At 35.1% G+C, this 15,442-nt stretch overlaps 1 protein-coding gene across 5 annotated transcripts in view; it reads left to right on the top strand.

The window, feature by feature from the left end:
* The window catches only part of LOC149775862 (unconventional myosin-Ic-like), a 168,997-nt gene that overhangs the window by 72,725 nt on the left and 80,830 nt on the right, over nucleotides 1-15,442 (top strand). For all 5 annotated transcript variants that reach the window (XR_016416624.1, XM_089944487.1, XM_089944485.1 and 2 more), the window contains 5 exons: nucleotides 422-493; nucleotides 3,741-3,860; nucleotides 4,587-4,654; nucleotides 4,934-5,039; nucleotides 6,138-6,218. Coding sequence is in view for 4 of the 5 variants with exons in the window: in XM_089944487.1 (XP_089800613.1) it covers nucleotides 422-493; nucleotides 3,741-3,860; nucleotides 4,587-4,654; nucleotides 4,934-5,039; nucleotides 6,138-6,218 (447 nt within the window). In the remaining variant the exon portion in view is untranslated. The remainder of the gene's footprint in view (nucleotides 1-421; nucleotides 494-3,740; nucleotides 3,861-4,586; nucleotides 4,655-4,933; nucleotides 5,040-6,137; nucleotides 6,219-15,442) is intronic.

Here is a 15,442-nt window from a genome sequence, read left to right as displayed (position 1 = left end):
ATGTGTTATTTGGATTTTTAATGTAGGTTTAAAAAATGTCAGTGATATCGCTACGATGTCTGCAGTGTGGCAGATTATAGTGATGTCTAGCACTGGGGCATCATGCCACAGACATGTAGCATGATGTCCCACCCAGCCACATTATTCTGAATCAGGCGGACCAGTCCTAACACTAACTCTTAATGCTGAGCACCTAGCAAGGCAGCTGTTAGTAACATTTTTATAAGTCTTTGGTATGATTCAGCTGAGGTTCGAACTCGCAACCTCCTGCATTTGATGCAGGCACTGTAACCATTAGGCCATAGGAGCAGTTGACATATTTGTATATAATGCATTTGTTAGCTATGGACGTTAATTAGCAATTAATTAATTATAGCAAAGGAGCAGTATTTGTTTATATCAATTCTTTTCTTTTATCCAGTTGCTGGGATGTGAAGAAGAAATCCTTCTGTTAGCACTGCAACACAGAACCATTGAGGCTAAGGGCGATAGGGTATACTTACTCAACATCTGTCTTCTGTTTGTCAGTGTGTCTGTCTGTTAAATCATCTTTTCTCTAACCTTAAATAACACAAAGATATGCAGATATAGGGATAAAAATGTCCTGACTTTCCATCTGTCTGTCTGATTGTTTGTAATTCTATTGACTGAGTAGTATAAGTATAATCCCTTAAGATTTCTGGACCTATTTGCTTCATTAATTGGCAGGCACTGAAAAGTGAAAATTCATAATGATAATAAGATTCAAAGGTTGGATGTCCAGGTAGCTACATGTAAAAGTAACTTCAGTTTCCTCATGCTATTTTTTTGGTGAACTCTTTGGGTTGCTGTTTTTTGGTGAACTCTTTTGGTTGCTGTTTTTTGGTAAACTCATTGGGTTGCTGTTTTTGGTGAACTCTTTGGGTTGCTGTTTTTTGGTGAACTCTTTGGGTTGCTGTTGCATATTGCAACTCCCTATTTATTTGAGAGGCAAAAAGTTCAAAGGACAAATTGCTGCATATTATAGCAGAATTTTGAACCATAAGAAGGATTTTTTTTTTCAAATACAGTACCCAATCATAATACATTAAGTGAATATTCACTACATCTGATATCCAGCCCTCTGAAGTGATAAAGACATTAAAACCATTCCGTTCTGGCTTCTTTAGCAATGAAAGTGCCACAGTGTCATCTGCTTACAGAGATAACATCATCATATGTTCATTTATTATTTATGCATGTGTCTAACTAGGTTACTTAAAGGGGCCTTGCAAATACCTTCATTTTATGACTTTCCTGAAGTTGGGACCATGATTAGAAGTTTTTTCATCACATGGGAGCATCGACCGTCTACTTTCTTACTCAATTTAATTTGGTTTGCATTGTTATATAAATATATGTTGGGTCTCAGTTGTCTATTTCATCATACAATAAGCTACCATATACACTGATAAGTCGAGTTCAACTGCAAGTAACATAGACCATGATCTGTTATTGCATAATGCATAGCAGGTCAGGATCTGTGTTGTTTGTTTTACAAATTACTACTATCAAAACAGCATAGACCCAGATCTGCCTGCATGTTAGGTGATGGCAGATGTGGGTCTCTGCATGTGAGTACACATAGTAACTGTGCCATCCTAATTCTCTACTCCAGTAGTTAATAGTAACTAAAATATATTTCAGTATTTAACTCTATTTCATTTTATTCCATGTAAATGATCATTTATTCTTATTACTTTGATAAGTATCCCTTCAGAGTTTAATATGGGGGATAGAGCTATTGCTGTTTCCATCCATTGTCTGTCTGTCTGTCTGTGCATAATCTGTCTGTCTGTCTGTAAACATTTTCATTTCCAGGACAAAACTCTTAACATTAAATTATTGAAGGTAACCATTTGAAACTTTGGAACAATTATTGGACTACTGATCTAGATGTGCCCTTTGCTATTCACAATTCTTCAATTTCAATATTTTGTCTATTTTTCTGTCCATGCATCTCTTCATTCATTATGCCCACTTTAATTTTCAGGGCAGAACTCCAGGACCATTTAAAATACTCTGTGAAACATAGCAAATATAGTAGACTAATTGTCCAAATGTGGTTTTTGCTGTTTACAAATCTTCAATATCAGTATTTGTTAATATTTTTACCCATTTGTGTTTTCATCCATCCATCAGTCACACTGTAATGTCCATTCTTGTTTCTTTATGAAACAGAATTTTTTACCTGTATAATGCATAGAAGTCAAATCCAAGTAAGTACATCTAGGTTGGTGAATGGAAGGATTTTTGTTTTGCTTATAATGTTAAGATGTTGGTATGGTGTCATCAGTAATAGTTATATGAAAGTTCCCAGCTTGATGTGCTAGGATTTTATGTCCTATCTGGATAAACAGCAAGTGACATCTTCATTCCTGTGTTCACGGGTGAGTATAGCTGCCAACCCTGATGATTTTGGCGTGAATTTCATGACTTTTTCAGCGATTCACAGATTCATGCTGCAAGCAAAAATTCATGAATTCTCCAATTCTCAGTTATTTTAAAGCTTTAATAATATAATCAATTTCCCGTTAAGCGCTAGTTGTGATATTGGCAGTTGCCGAAATGGTCTGGTTCTGACGGTCACAATATTAGTAGAACTACATCCAGTTGGTACAGTTGGCCCGGTAGCAAGCATTTTAGCCTATTTTAATCTATATGTATAAGAGTAGTTTTACAAATGCTTTTGAGAGAAACTGTGGCCGAACCGGAATTTTGCTCCGTGCATGTGTCACCAACACTGATTTGAATTACATTCAACATCTCATGTAAGGGCATGTAAGATCTTGAAAGTTTAATTTGGAATATACCAAATATTGGCCGTGCATTCTGCCATTAAACATTGATATACATGATGCTTTTTGCACGCAGTGTGCTAACAATTTTAGTACTGGGCATGGTGGCAGAGACGATGCGAGGAAGCACATTGGTTGCAAAAAACACGTAGATGTTGGGAAAATTTAGAATTCGCAGATTTCAGCTCTGGAATATTTTAAGCCATCAACGGAAGACCTGCAAGCTACCAGTGCTGAAGCATTATTTGTGAGTTTTCTTGTTGAACACAATCTTTATCAGCTGGAGACCATGCTAAACATTTGTTCCGACAAATGTTCCCGGTCTCGAAAATCGTTCCCAAATTTTCCTGTGGAAGAACCAAAAGTGCTGCAGCTCCTGTGCATTCCTGACAGCAACAATGACAGCGAAAGAGTATTTTCTCTTGTGAGGAAATATAAGACAGACTTTATGGCCCCCTTATCTTCAGAAAATTTGTCAGCAGTGTTAGTCACCGAGATCAACCAGCAGGCAAGAAGTCTGAACTGTTTTGAAAACAAATTTACGATCAAAAAGTTGAGGAAGTTCAAGTCTGCCAAAGTATCATGTCTTGATAAATAATCACAAGAACAAGTGAAGTTTATGAATACCATATTAAATAGAAATGCAGATATGTAGTGTTTTAGTTTTATATTGCAATCTTGATATAGTGTAGTATTGACAGTCAGAGTGGATGGAGTTATTGTCATGGTATTTATCACTAATTCATGTCCAAATTCACTAATTTTTATCCCTATTTTCACTAATTGCAAGCCTGGAAGGTTGGCAGCTATGGGTGAGATGCATGATTCCACAAAATCATTGTTCAGTTAAATTCTTTTCTTGTAAGTTTATTATTGTATAAGCTCTAAGGAACTTTACTGCAAAATGTTATGCTTCTATTCTAGGTGATGTCCCCACTGACTCTGGACCAGGCACTGTATGCCCGGGATGCCCTGGCAAAGGGTGTATATGACCGACTCTTTACTTGGATTGTGACGAAAATCAATGACTCCTTGAACAGTAGGGTAATAAAACAAATTCTCTTGATTCACTTTTTGGTTGGGTGCCAATTTTTGTTAAGCCCCTGTCAGTGGAAAGTGAGATATGGCAATCACTTTTCTTCCATCAGTATCCACATCAACAGTTGCATTGAATTTTTTGTCAGATTTTTTCATTTTGATATGGACTTAGTCAAGGCTTTCTAGTCTAATATTTGGTTGCCACAAACTTTGAATTAAAAGCACCGGTGTAAAAGCAGCTACCTTAGAGAAAGAAATAATCTATTACTGCTATTAGAAGCGTATTCATGAATTTGAGCACCAACAAATCTATCCTTTTCATAAGAAAAGAACCCATAAATAATTAACAAAAGCTTTACTCATCAAAAATAATTGAATGACCTTTAATTTCGAAAGTCATATTATTTTGAATTATGTCTGTTTAGACTAACTTGACAGGGTGTATTATCACAAACAGGTTTGATGGATTCATCTGGAACAGGATCACTCATCACTGCCAAAGGAAGATCACAGCAACCTGGTTTCTAGGCTTAATTGATTGTGTTTCTTATTCATTAAGCTCTTTATCTCAGACACTTAAGTATATATAATCATTTTGGGTAGAGGGATAGTCCTACATAACACTAATTAAAGAAGATATAAGTGGCCTACTTTTTATGTTTCAGCAGTCCAACAAAAAGAAAGTTTTAGTGCCCAATTTATTTCATATACTCCATAAATGTTTCATTTCAGAGAAAGCAAAAACACAGTTTGATGGGTCTTCTGGATATCTATGGTTTTGAAATATTCCAAGTTAATTGGTAAGCAACAAGGTCTAGTTTTTATAATATACAAAGTTGAAAATTTCTGTTTTCGTTGTTTCTTATGTGGCATAGGTCAGAACTAACATTTTTGCTAGTCTGGCATTCAAGCTGACAATGTATGATACACATACCTAATATTTCTATTGTCTATCATAATTATTTTTTTATATGTTAGATTTTCCCATAAGCATTTTGTAATTATTGATACATTTTGAAGACCATGTTCATGTCCAAAAATCTGACATTATTATTGCTTATATATCCCTGTATTTTCAGCTTTGAGCAATTTTCCATCAATTACTGTAATGAGAAGCTACAGCAGCTGTTCATCGAGTTAACCCTGAAATCTGAACAGGAAGAATATCAGAGAGAAGGCATTGAGGTAATGATTATGGGGGGGGGATGAGAAGGATCACAAGTGATGATGATAATACTGATGGTGATGGAGGTGGCGATGATATAAATTATGATGATAATTTTGATGATGATGATGATGGCAACTAAATATTACTACAACTAGTTGAGTTAGTAATATTAATTATTATATACTTTATTCACAGTCCAGTTAGTATTAATGTTGTTGTTACTGGTCAGGATCCAGTTGTATTGACCATAATTGTGTAAAAGTATTCAGTACTTTCTTGTGTTTTAAGCATGTGCCAGCATTCGAAGAACTACTTTCAGCTACAGCTAAATATAGATGGCAATAGAAATATGGAATGATGACCATGTCGTGAATCTGATGGCAATAGAAACTTGGAATGATGACCATGTTATGAATCTGATGGCAATAGAAATGTGGAATGATGACCATGTTATGAATCTGATGGCAATAGAAACTTGGAATGATGACCATGTCATGAATCTGATGGCAATAGAAACTTGGAATGATGACCATGTTATGAATCTGATGGCAATAGAAATGTGGAATGATGACCATGTCGTGAATCTGATGGCAATAGAAACTTGGAATGATGACCATGTTATGAATCTGATGGCAATAGAAATGTGGAATGATGACCATGTCGTGAATCTGATGGCAATAGAAACTTGGAATGATGACCATGTTATGAATCTGATGGCAATAGAAATGTGGAATGATGACCATGTTATGAATCTGATGGCAATAGAAATATGGAATGATGACCATGTCGTGAATCTGATGGCAATAGAAATGTGGAATGATGACCATGTTATGAATCTGATGGCAATAGAAATGTGGAATGATGACCATGTTATGAATCTGATGGCCAACAGATAGTGACAGTAACCCTTTCTACCTGATACCAATACTTGAGGATCAATAGATTTAACTCTCATCCAAAGGAAAATATTTATCATCCAAATTAAAAAGAGAAAATCTGATGACATACAAAGACTTAAATTTTAAGGAGAAAAAAGACTTCTAAAATTATTGCAGAGAGAGATAAAGAAAATTAATATGGATACATAAAAATAATGTAAAATGTTTTTATTTCAGTGGGAACCAGTGCAATATTTCAACAACAAGATTATCTGTGACTTGATTGAGGGAAAACCAATGGGAATCATTGCTGTTTTGGTAAGACATCTTGGTTTTTCTTCATGGTATCAAAGTTACAGCACATTACCCATGGTAACAGGCTTTCTGATTGGTTTAGAGTATAAATTTGTGGCAGGAAAATCAGCAATAATCTGTTCTAAAAATATGATGCAGTTCCACCATGTCCTCTAGTGTCACATAAAATTCCATTATATAAAATTTATGAAGAAAATCTTTTATAAGGTCTTTGAATATTCTTGCATTAACTGTTATTTTAACTGGTATTTCATGCAAATATACAGTTTACAAGCATAACTGAAACAGCTTTAACTATATTTGTAACAGTGAAAACACATTCCTGTCAGTATCATCTGTCTCAAAGATTTCAACTGAATTTTGTTGATCATCGTTTACTTGTAAAACTGCTGACAGCCAATGAAATGCTGCAGCAGATGCAATGTAAGTTGCAGCCTTGACATTTTTGTCTTTATTGATGTGAAAGTAATTTTAACACATTAACCCCTGGTGACGAGTTTACGTGGCACTAGGTAGTAGCCCAGAACTGCCAACTCTTACGATTTTACCGTAAGTCTTATGAAAATTACCCTTAAAATACGGATTTATGGCATAAAAGCAAAAACCTACGGAAAAATGATCATTGCCGAAAAATCCAGAAAATTTGTTTATCTGTGTTTGATTTGGATCTGGGTTTCATATTAGAAGTAGTGAAATTGATTAGGGAACCAGACTAACTTTACAGCAGTGCATCAGATGCTTTAATCTGGACCTATTTGTTCATGTGAAGCATCTGCATGATCAAACTGTTGATCATATAATTTTTTTTATATAAATTGCATTCAGCAAGCGATGTATGTTTAGGACGAAAGGGAAAAATAAGCCTCTTGAAAAGTGTTAATAATCAACACAGGAAAAATAAAAAAGGAATATTCAGATTTATGTGAATAAAAGCTGGAAGGGACACAATTATGTTTATTAGACATCACTTGCCAATTTGAGTGACTTGTGGTTGAAAATATGATTGTCATCGTCATGTGAAATGGAAAAATAATTTCCAGGAATTACGTCAAGTATAGAGACAGCAACAAGCCATTGAGCTGCATAGGGTTTGGAACTAAACTTTATGCACTGTACTAGTGGTAAATAAAGTCTATGCTTACTTTACAAACTTTTCAGTTGAACATAATGTTTATTGTCGCTGCTTGTTCTGAATACTGAACTTTTAATTACGTTTTCCAACTTTACAATAGCAGTTTATGATATTTTGTTACATCTTACTGAAAACTGGTCAGACTTGCGGAAAAAAAATCAACTGCCTTACTGAGACAGACTTGTCAGGGTTGGCAAGTCTGGTAGCCTACTGCTGAGCTCTGTAGCATCCAGGTCATGTATGATAGACTAAAGTGGGTGGTATTGTAGAAAGGTAGACAGATGTAGCTTTACAATGGTACCAAATAATCTGGAAGTTCTATTTGCACTACAAAATACAGAGGGAAAAACCTCATTGTTTGGACCAGATTTTTTTCCACCAAAAATTTGATTGTGGTCGGAATCCAATTTTGTGTCTGGATTTTAGACTTTTTGGTCTCAGATCTAAGGCAGTCTGGTATGAACTGCAAACAGACAGATGAACCTTTGCAAAAGGTAGAATAAAATGGGCATTTGGAATAAAGAGTGGTTTCTATATGAAAATAATGGGTCCATTAAGCAAAAAAAAAAAAACTCCCAACTTTTACCCTTTTGCTCATGCGCAAGCCAAATAGCCATGAATAATGATGTTTCTAACACAACTAGGCATTAGGTTATTGGAAAATCACCTGGAAGTTAATTTATTAGGATTTATTCAGAAATAGCTTTCAAAATGTGTTTCCTACTTGAATTTCAGGCGAAAAGGACAAAAACCTCCAGGGGTTAATGTTTTAATGGGTGTATTTTGATGACATCACCAAATTTGAATATTCCTTGCATATTTAATCACCTGTGCATCAACATTGCACATAAATTATAAATTTAGCCATTCCTTAATGATTTGTAAAGGGGCCTTGAGTGGCCGAGTGGTCTAAAGCACTCTTCATTACGGATCACTGTCATCTCACCTCTGCCTGCGTCGGTTTGAGTCTAAGATTCAGCCAATGTGGGTATGTGAGAAAGCTTGCCAGTAGCTTCTCGTGGGTCGGTGGTTCTTTCCGGGGTTTTCCCGGGTTCTTCCTCCACCATTAATACTGGCTGCCATATATAGCCTATCGTATGCTGAAAAATGGCGTTAAACCCCACAACAACAACAACAACAACAACAACGATTTGTTAAAAAAATTAAAAAATCCTTGTTAACACATTATCTCCTGGTGATGAGTTTACGTGGCAGGAGGTAGTAGACTACTGCCGAGCTCTGTAGCATCAAGGTCATGTATGATACACTAAAGTGGGTGGTATTATAGAAATGTAGACAGATGTATCTCTACAATGACCCCAAATAATCTGGAAGTTCTAGTTGCACTACAAAATACAGAAGGAAAAGCCTCATTTTTTGGACCTGATTTTTTTCCACCCAAAGTTTGCCCCAGGTTGAAATCGATTTTGTGTCTGGATTTTAGACTGTTTGGTCTCAGATCTAAGGCAGACTGGTATGAACTGCAAATAGACAGATGAACCTTTGCAAAAAGTAGGATAAGATGGGCATTTGGAATAAAGAGTGGTCTCTACGAAAATAATGTTTCCGTTAAGCAAAAAGGAAAAAAGATAGCTCCAACTTTTACCCTTCTGCTCATGCGCAAGCCAAATAGCCAATGAAAAACAATATTTCTAACACAACTAGGATTATGTTATTGGAAGATCACCTGGAAGTTGATTTATTAGGATTTATTCAGAAATAGCTTTCAAAACGTGTTTCTTACTCAAATTTCAGGCAGAAACAACAAAAACCTCCAGGGGTTAATGTGTTAATATAAATAAAAAAATGGAAATGATAAATAGATTTCAACTAGAATCATTCCTCATACTCACATTTACTGCTTATTTTCATGGACAGCAAAACTGTTGCTCATTAAGTTGTGAAATCAGTTGGCTGTGCTTTTAATGTGTGATCCAGTTTGCTTTTAGTGCTTGTCACAGCTAGCCTTACATTTATTCCACATGTATTTTATGGAGTCCAGATACTGGATGGAGTACCCAACTATTTTTTATATGCACACACATAAATTAAATCACCATCAACATAGCAGCCAACCCTCATGAATTTGGCATGAATTTCACGACTTGTTGAGAGATTCACAGATTCATGCCGCAATCCGAAAATTCACAAATTCTCCAATTCTCAATTATTTTAAATCTTTAATAAAATAACCGATTTCCTGTTAAGCGCTAGTCGTGATATTGGTAGTTGCCAAAACGGTCCGGTACTGCTGGTCACAATATTAGAACTACAGCCGATTAGTAGTTTGCCCGGTAGCAAGTATTTTAGCCTATTTTAATCTATATGTATAAGAGTAGTTTTACAAATGCTTTTGAGACAAACTGTGGCCTAACCGGAATTTTGTTCTGCGCATGCGTCACCAAAACTGATTTGAGTTACCGTTAGGCATCACATATAAGATCTTGAAAATGTCTTCACCTCCAAGGAAAACAAAATGTATTGCTCAAAAAGTGAAGTTTAATTTGGAATATATCAAAAATTTCCATGCATTCTGCCATTAAACATTGATATACGTCATGCTTTTTGCACATAGTGTGCCACAAATTTTAGTATTGGGCATGGTGGCAGAGACAATGTGAGGAAGCACATAGGTTGCAAAAAACATGTAGAATTTGGGAAAATTAAGAATTCACAGATTTCAGCTTTGGAATATTTTAAGCCATCGGCAGAAGACCTGCAAGCTACCAGTGCTGAAGCATTATTTGTGAGTTTTCTTCTTGAACACAATCTACCTGTATCAGCTGGAGACCATGCTAAACATTTGTTCTGACAAATGTTTTCGGACTCGAAAATCGTTTCCATATTTTCCTGTGGAAGAACCAAAAGTGCTGCAGCTCCTGTGCATTCTTCACAGCAACAATGACAGCGAAAGAGTATTTTCTCTAGTGAGGAAATATAAGGCAGACTTTAGGGCCTCTTTAGCTGCAGAAAATTTGTCAGCAATTTTAGTCACCAAGATCAACCAGCAGGCAAGAAGTCTGAACTGTTTAGAAAACAAATTTACAATCAAGCGGTTGAGGAAGTTCAAGTAAATAACTACAAAAACAGGTGAAGTTTATGAATACCGTAATAAATTGAAATGCAGATATATTTCTGATATATGTAGTGTTTTAGTTTTATATTGCGATCTTGATATAGTGTAGTATTGATGGTCAGATTGGATGGAGATATTGTCATGGTATTTTTCACTAATTCATGTCCAAATTCACTACCTTTTATCCCTATTTGCACTAATTGCGAGCCGGGAAGGTTGGCAGCTATGCATCAACCGTTTCAATTGTTACTAATGCAGGATTAAAAGTTTTGATCGAAGAGTTCTTGTTACTGAAACGCAGACTCTAGAGAAATTATTTATTATTATTGTATAAGGAAAACTGTAAATATATTGATTTAAATTTTTTTTTCTTTTTGAATGTTCATGAGATGAATACAGTAGCTCACTCGAAAATTTGCAATAAATGAATGATGCAAACTATGGGATTTGCATATGAACTACTGCATTCGTCAAAAATTAAATGCTAATTAAGGCATTGAGATGTGAGAGCCCTATTGGGATCACCATTCCATCTCTCCATCTGCTAGTCTGTCTGTCCATTGTACACTTGTAACCATCAAGCTATGCAACCCTTGCACATAATTTGATGTTATTTCATTGGTGAAGTGCCTATTACATGTAAAATGTTCCTTTTTAAATGTTTTCATATTCAATTTTTCTAGAGATATTCCTGTTTTTAGATGTATTCATAATCTCCACTAAAGCAAATCCATGTAATGAAATCCAACTTCAAATTTCATTGATCCAGATCTTCCATTTCATAATGTAGCAGCAGATCTGGGTCAGTAGAGTTTGTTAGGAGCAGTCAGTAGAATAAACAGCATAGACATTAATCAGGGGATGCATTATGTGATAACACATCAGAGTCTGCATTGTATGCAGTTGGATCTGACCTATAAGGTATCACGGTACCAATTGTTTTTCCATATACCTCAATGCTAATGTTTTGTGAAATAAATATACTTTCTGTCCTACTTGGGCATGCATGTCACACGCTGTCATATAGAACAATGCTAGATTGTCAATTTGACAATGACATAACCAGGTACTCCATTGCATTTAAGAGAGATAACTCTACTGGAACTAGACAGGGGTAAGAGTTATCTAGTCACAACAAGCACATTTTCAGTCATGTGTACCATATTTTAAAAAAATCATAAAAAATACAAAATATGATCTAGATAGAAATTAACACAAGCTCACATGTTGCCAAGAGGCTCAACTTTTTTTTAAGCCAAACAGAAAGCACAAGTCTTACATAATGCACCAATCACAGCTAGTTTTGTTCTTTAATTCTGAATACAATGTTCCATACACCTTAAGCTCCGCCCACCTGGACTTGCGCAATTGGTACCGTTATACCTATAGCAAACCTTAATTTTTCCAATAATCTGTGAAATAGTTCGGGACTGTATAAGTAACAAATATACTTAGTCTCACTTGTGAAAAACAATTTGATGAGGTACTAACCTATGTCTTATATGAATGTGTATAGAAATGTCATTGAGCTGTTTGAACTATTGTTTTCATACTTTTGCTTCACCATCAAAATCATCTTTTGAAATAAAATGAATTCTTTCAACTATGAGTTCTATCTTATTCATATCAGCAATTATTGAACTTCACATAGGTGATATGGGATAAATCACATTATATCATATTATGTAATAACTAGGTCAAAGGTCAATGTACCAAATAGTATGCACCTGTCCTACTTCAAAATGTACAATTCACCTAAAAGAAAGGAATTTATATTTGTTTGGTAGGTGCAGAACTTAACATCAGAGACAGGTGGACATGACCCAATCTTATTATAAAGTATAAGCTTTGACCACTTTACACTATCTACAGATACAAGAGGTCACTAACCACCAGTCCTCACACAAAGGTCCACCTACCCATCCTCTTTGTAACACAAATAGTAAGCTTTCCTCCTTTGTAATGTGAATAAAATTGTTTCAATAAGCCAGTCAGTCACCAAATATAGTAAATCGCAGCTTCTAAGTGGTTATGTTTGGATTGGGAGGTGAAATTAGGGGAATAAAATACAGAAAAATGCCAAATATAAACACTAAGTATAGCACATCAAATGGAGTTAAAAACAGGAGGAAAGTGTTTATCTAAAAGGGAGAGGTAGCTTATGATAAAGGAATTAAAGGTGGCAAAGTCAGCAATGCGAAAAATGAGAAGTGAAAGTTTGATGACCTTACCTTGGACAAATATATGGGGCAGGGCCCAACAGGTCCAAGGACAGCCCAAAGGCCACTGTGCTATAACATCCCTTACAGGACCCAAATTTCAAGTGAAGTTGTGTTCATTTCCATCTAATATAAAAGGGTGAATAATTTAGATAATATAGATACATATAAAGTATATTTCTTCTACATAAGAATTTAATAATAATTGGCATAAGATAGAGAGAAACTTATCTCAGAGCCAAGCAGAACATACCTTATCAGTTTTTAAACTTGTAAACTTTACTGTGAGAAATTATCAAATTGCTTCTACTTACATTTGCATCAAGATTGAGGGCTAATATAATACTTCACAAATCTTCTCTTTATTTTCATAATCAGTCACTGAAAATGTGAGATTTTATTTCCTTGAAATGTTATGACTGGTGTAAGGGAGATAACTGAATGATATACATAAGGTGTGGTAACCTTGAATACATTATCCATGTAATATAGATGAGTTCATCAACAACCTGTATTAACTTCATTGCAATTAAATTATCTCAAAATACATTACTGACAAAGTGAGAACCTAACATTTAGGCTCCTATGTTTAGTGGAGACCTCAAGAGTCATGTAATTTTAATTTCTAAGATGACGCAGCTCTTTCATATCACATAGTTCATATTTTCTACAATGCCGGCATGTAGAGTGCAGCCTTCCATAACCATGCAGATATCATCTCATGCCAATTTGGATTCTTGCGATGGGATGCAAAGTTTCAAGAACAGTGTGGATTTGAATGGAATGAATACGCACTGTGTGACTAAAATGGTTATCATTCTGTAATGTTGGACCAAACATGGAAATTCCACAGGAGCAGCTTGACAGAAAGAAATAGGATTAATTGAAAGTCAATAGTAGATTATAATTGGGCTTATATAAGTGCCAATGGGAAATGCTGACTTAAGGAAACTGTTCTTGTTTGTTGGTATTCACTGCTACTTCAACAAAAGGGAATGCAAGAGAACTGAACTAACTACATGAACAATTTCAAAGCAGGAGAGTGTAAAAAAAAAGGGACAATTAGAGCAGGACAATTCAAATCAAAATGGGAAGGAATACCAAATCCTTAATAAATTACCTAAAAATTATTCATGCCAGAACATCCCACATGATACAAGTGATCTATCTACAAGTGTACTTAGAATGTTCTCTATCCTGGTTTATGGCATGCCTTACAAGAACAAGATAGTTGTTTTTGTACACATGATTTTTCATCTTTTGCAGGTACAATAGCCAATATTTGGCCAAAATCAACTATATTATGTTTCCATAACTTATTTTGTTGCATGCATTCCAATCTAGGAGGTAACAGCACATACATAAAGGCATCAGGTAACACAAGTCTATATCTATCATAGCTATAGTTATCAAAAGTCCCCATCCAAAGCCATCTTGTGCTATTTTCTAAAGATTTCATACATTTTATTCTTAAAGAACTTTCAATATTTGACCAAAAGTGTTCAGCATACATTTGTTTTCCTACATCAAACTAGTATAGTTCATAAATGCCGCCCACATGTATGCGTTTCTATGGAAACACTGTGAGGCTATTCTTTCCTTTAGGTATCACGGTACCAATTGTTTTTCCATATACCTCAATGCTAATGTTTTGTGAAATAAATATACTTTCTGTCCTACTTGGGCATGCATGTCACACGCTGTCATATAGAACAATGCTAGATTGTCAATTTGACAATGACATAACCAGGTACTCCATTGCATTTAAGAGAGATAACTCTACTGGAACTAGACAGGGGTAAGAGTTATCTAGTCACAACAAGCACATTTTCAGTCATGTGTACCATATTTTAAAAAAATCATAAAAAATACAAAATATGATCTAGATAGAAATTAACACAAGCTCACATGTTGCCAAGAGGCTCAACTTTTTTTTAAGCCAAACAGAAAGCACAAGTCTTACATAATGCACCAATCACAGCTAGTTTTGTTCTTTAATTCTGAATACAATGTTCCATACACCTTAAGCTCCGCCCACCTGGACTTGCGCAATTGGTACCGTTATACCATAAGCAAGCCTTTTATACATTTTATTTTATCTACTCAATTTTGGAAGAGTTATAGCCCCTGACAATCAACTTGATATCTTTACATGGGATATTATTTGTAACTGTAGCTCAAGAAACATTCAACATATTCTGTCAGATGCAGTTTGATTTAAACAAGACTTAGATATTTTATGTCAAGAATCTCCCAGAGCTCATAGTACTTTGGTATACTGTGATGAAAGTGATAAACAAGTGAACTTCATATAGAGGTGTGTTTTACAGGACATGTTACATCATCCTGTTATTGTGGTTGCTGATGATACTGCATGGACTTTTACTGTTACTATCATGTTTTGGTCCAAAATGATGCTGGCTGGACCAGTTGCAGCATAATGGACTGGTCATTTTTTATGCTAAATGAATTTGTACTGTCACTATTATACAATGGTCCCTAGTGATAATGGCTGGACTTTTTAATCAAGATTTACTTATACTTCAAGTTAGTACAGTACTGTCTCAAAATTTAGTTCATGAAAGCAAACAAATGAATGGATGCCAATGAAAATAATCTATGGAAAGAGCTCAGTACTATTTTTTGATGCTCCTCCATCATGAATATGGAATGGATGGACACATTAATATTACTTTTTCTCATCCATCATGAATATGGAATGGACACAGTAGCATTACTTTTTTTCATCCATCATGAATATGGAATGGATGGACACAGTAGTATTACTTTTTCTCATCCA

Source organism: Sinohyriopsis cumingii, chromosome 19 (genome assembly GCF_028554795.1).
Source record: "Sinohyriopsis cumingii isolate HCF-2022 chromosome 19, ASM2855479v2, whole genome shotgun sequence".
Taxonomy (NCBI): Eukaryota; Metazoa; Mollusca; class Bivalvia; order Unionida; family Unionidae; genus Sinohyriopsis; species Sinohyriopsis cumingii.
This window is presented reverse-complemented; position numbering and strand designations above follow the sequence as displayed.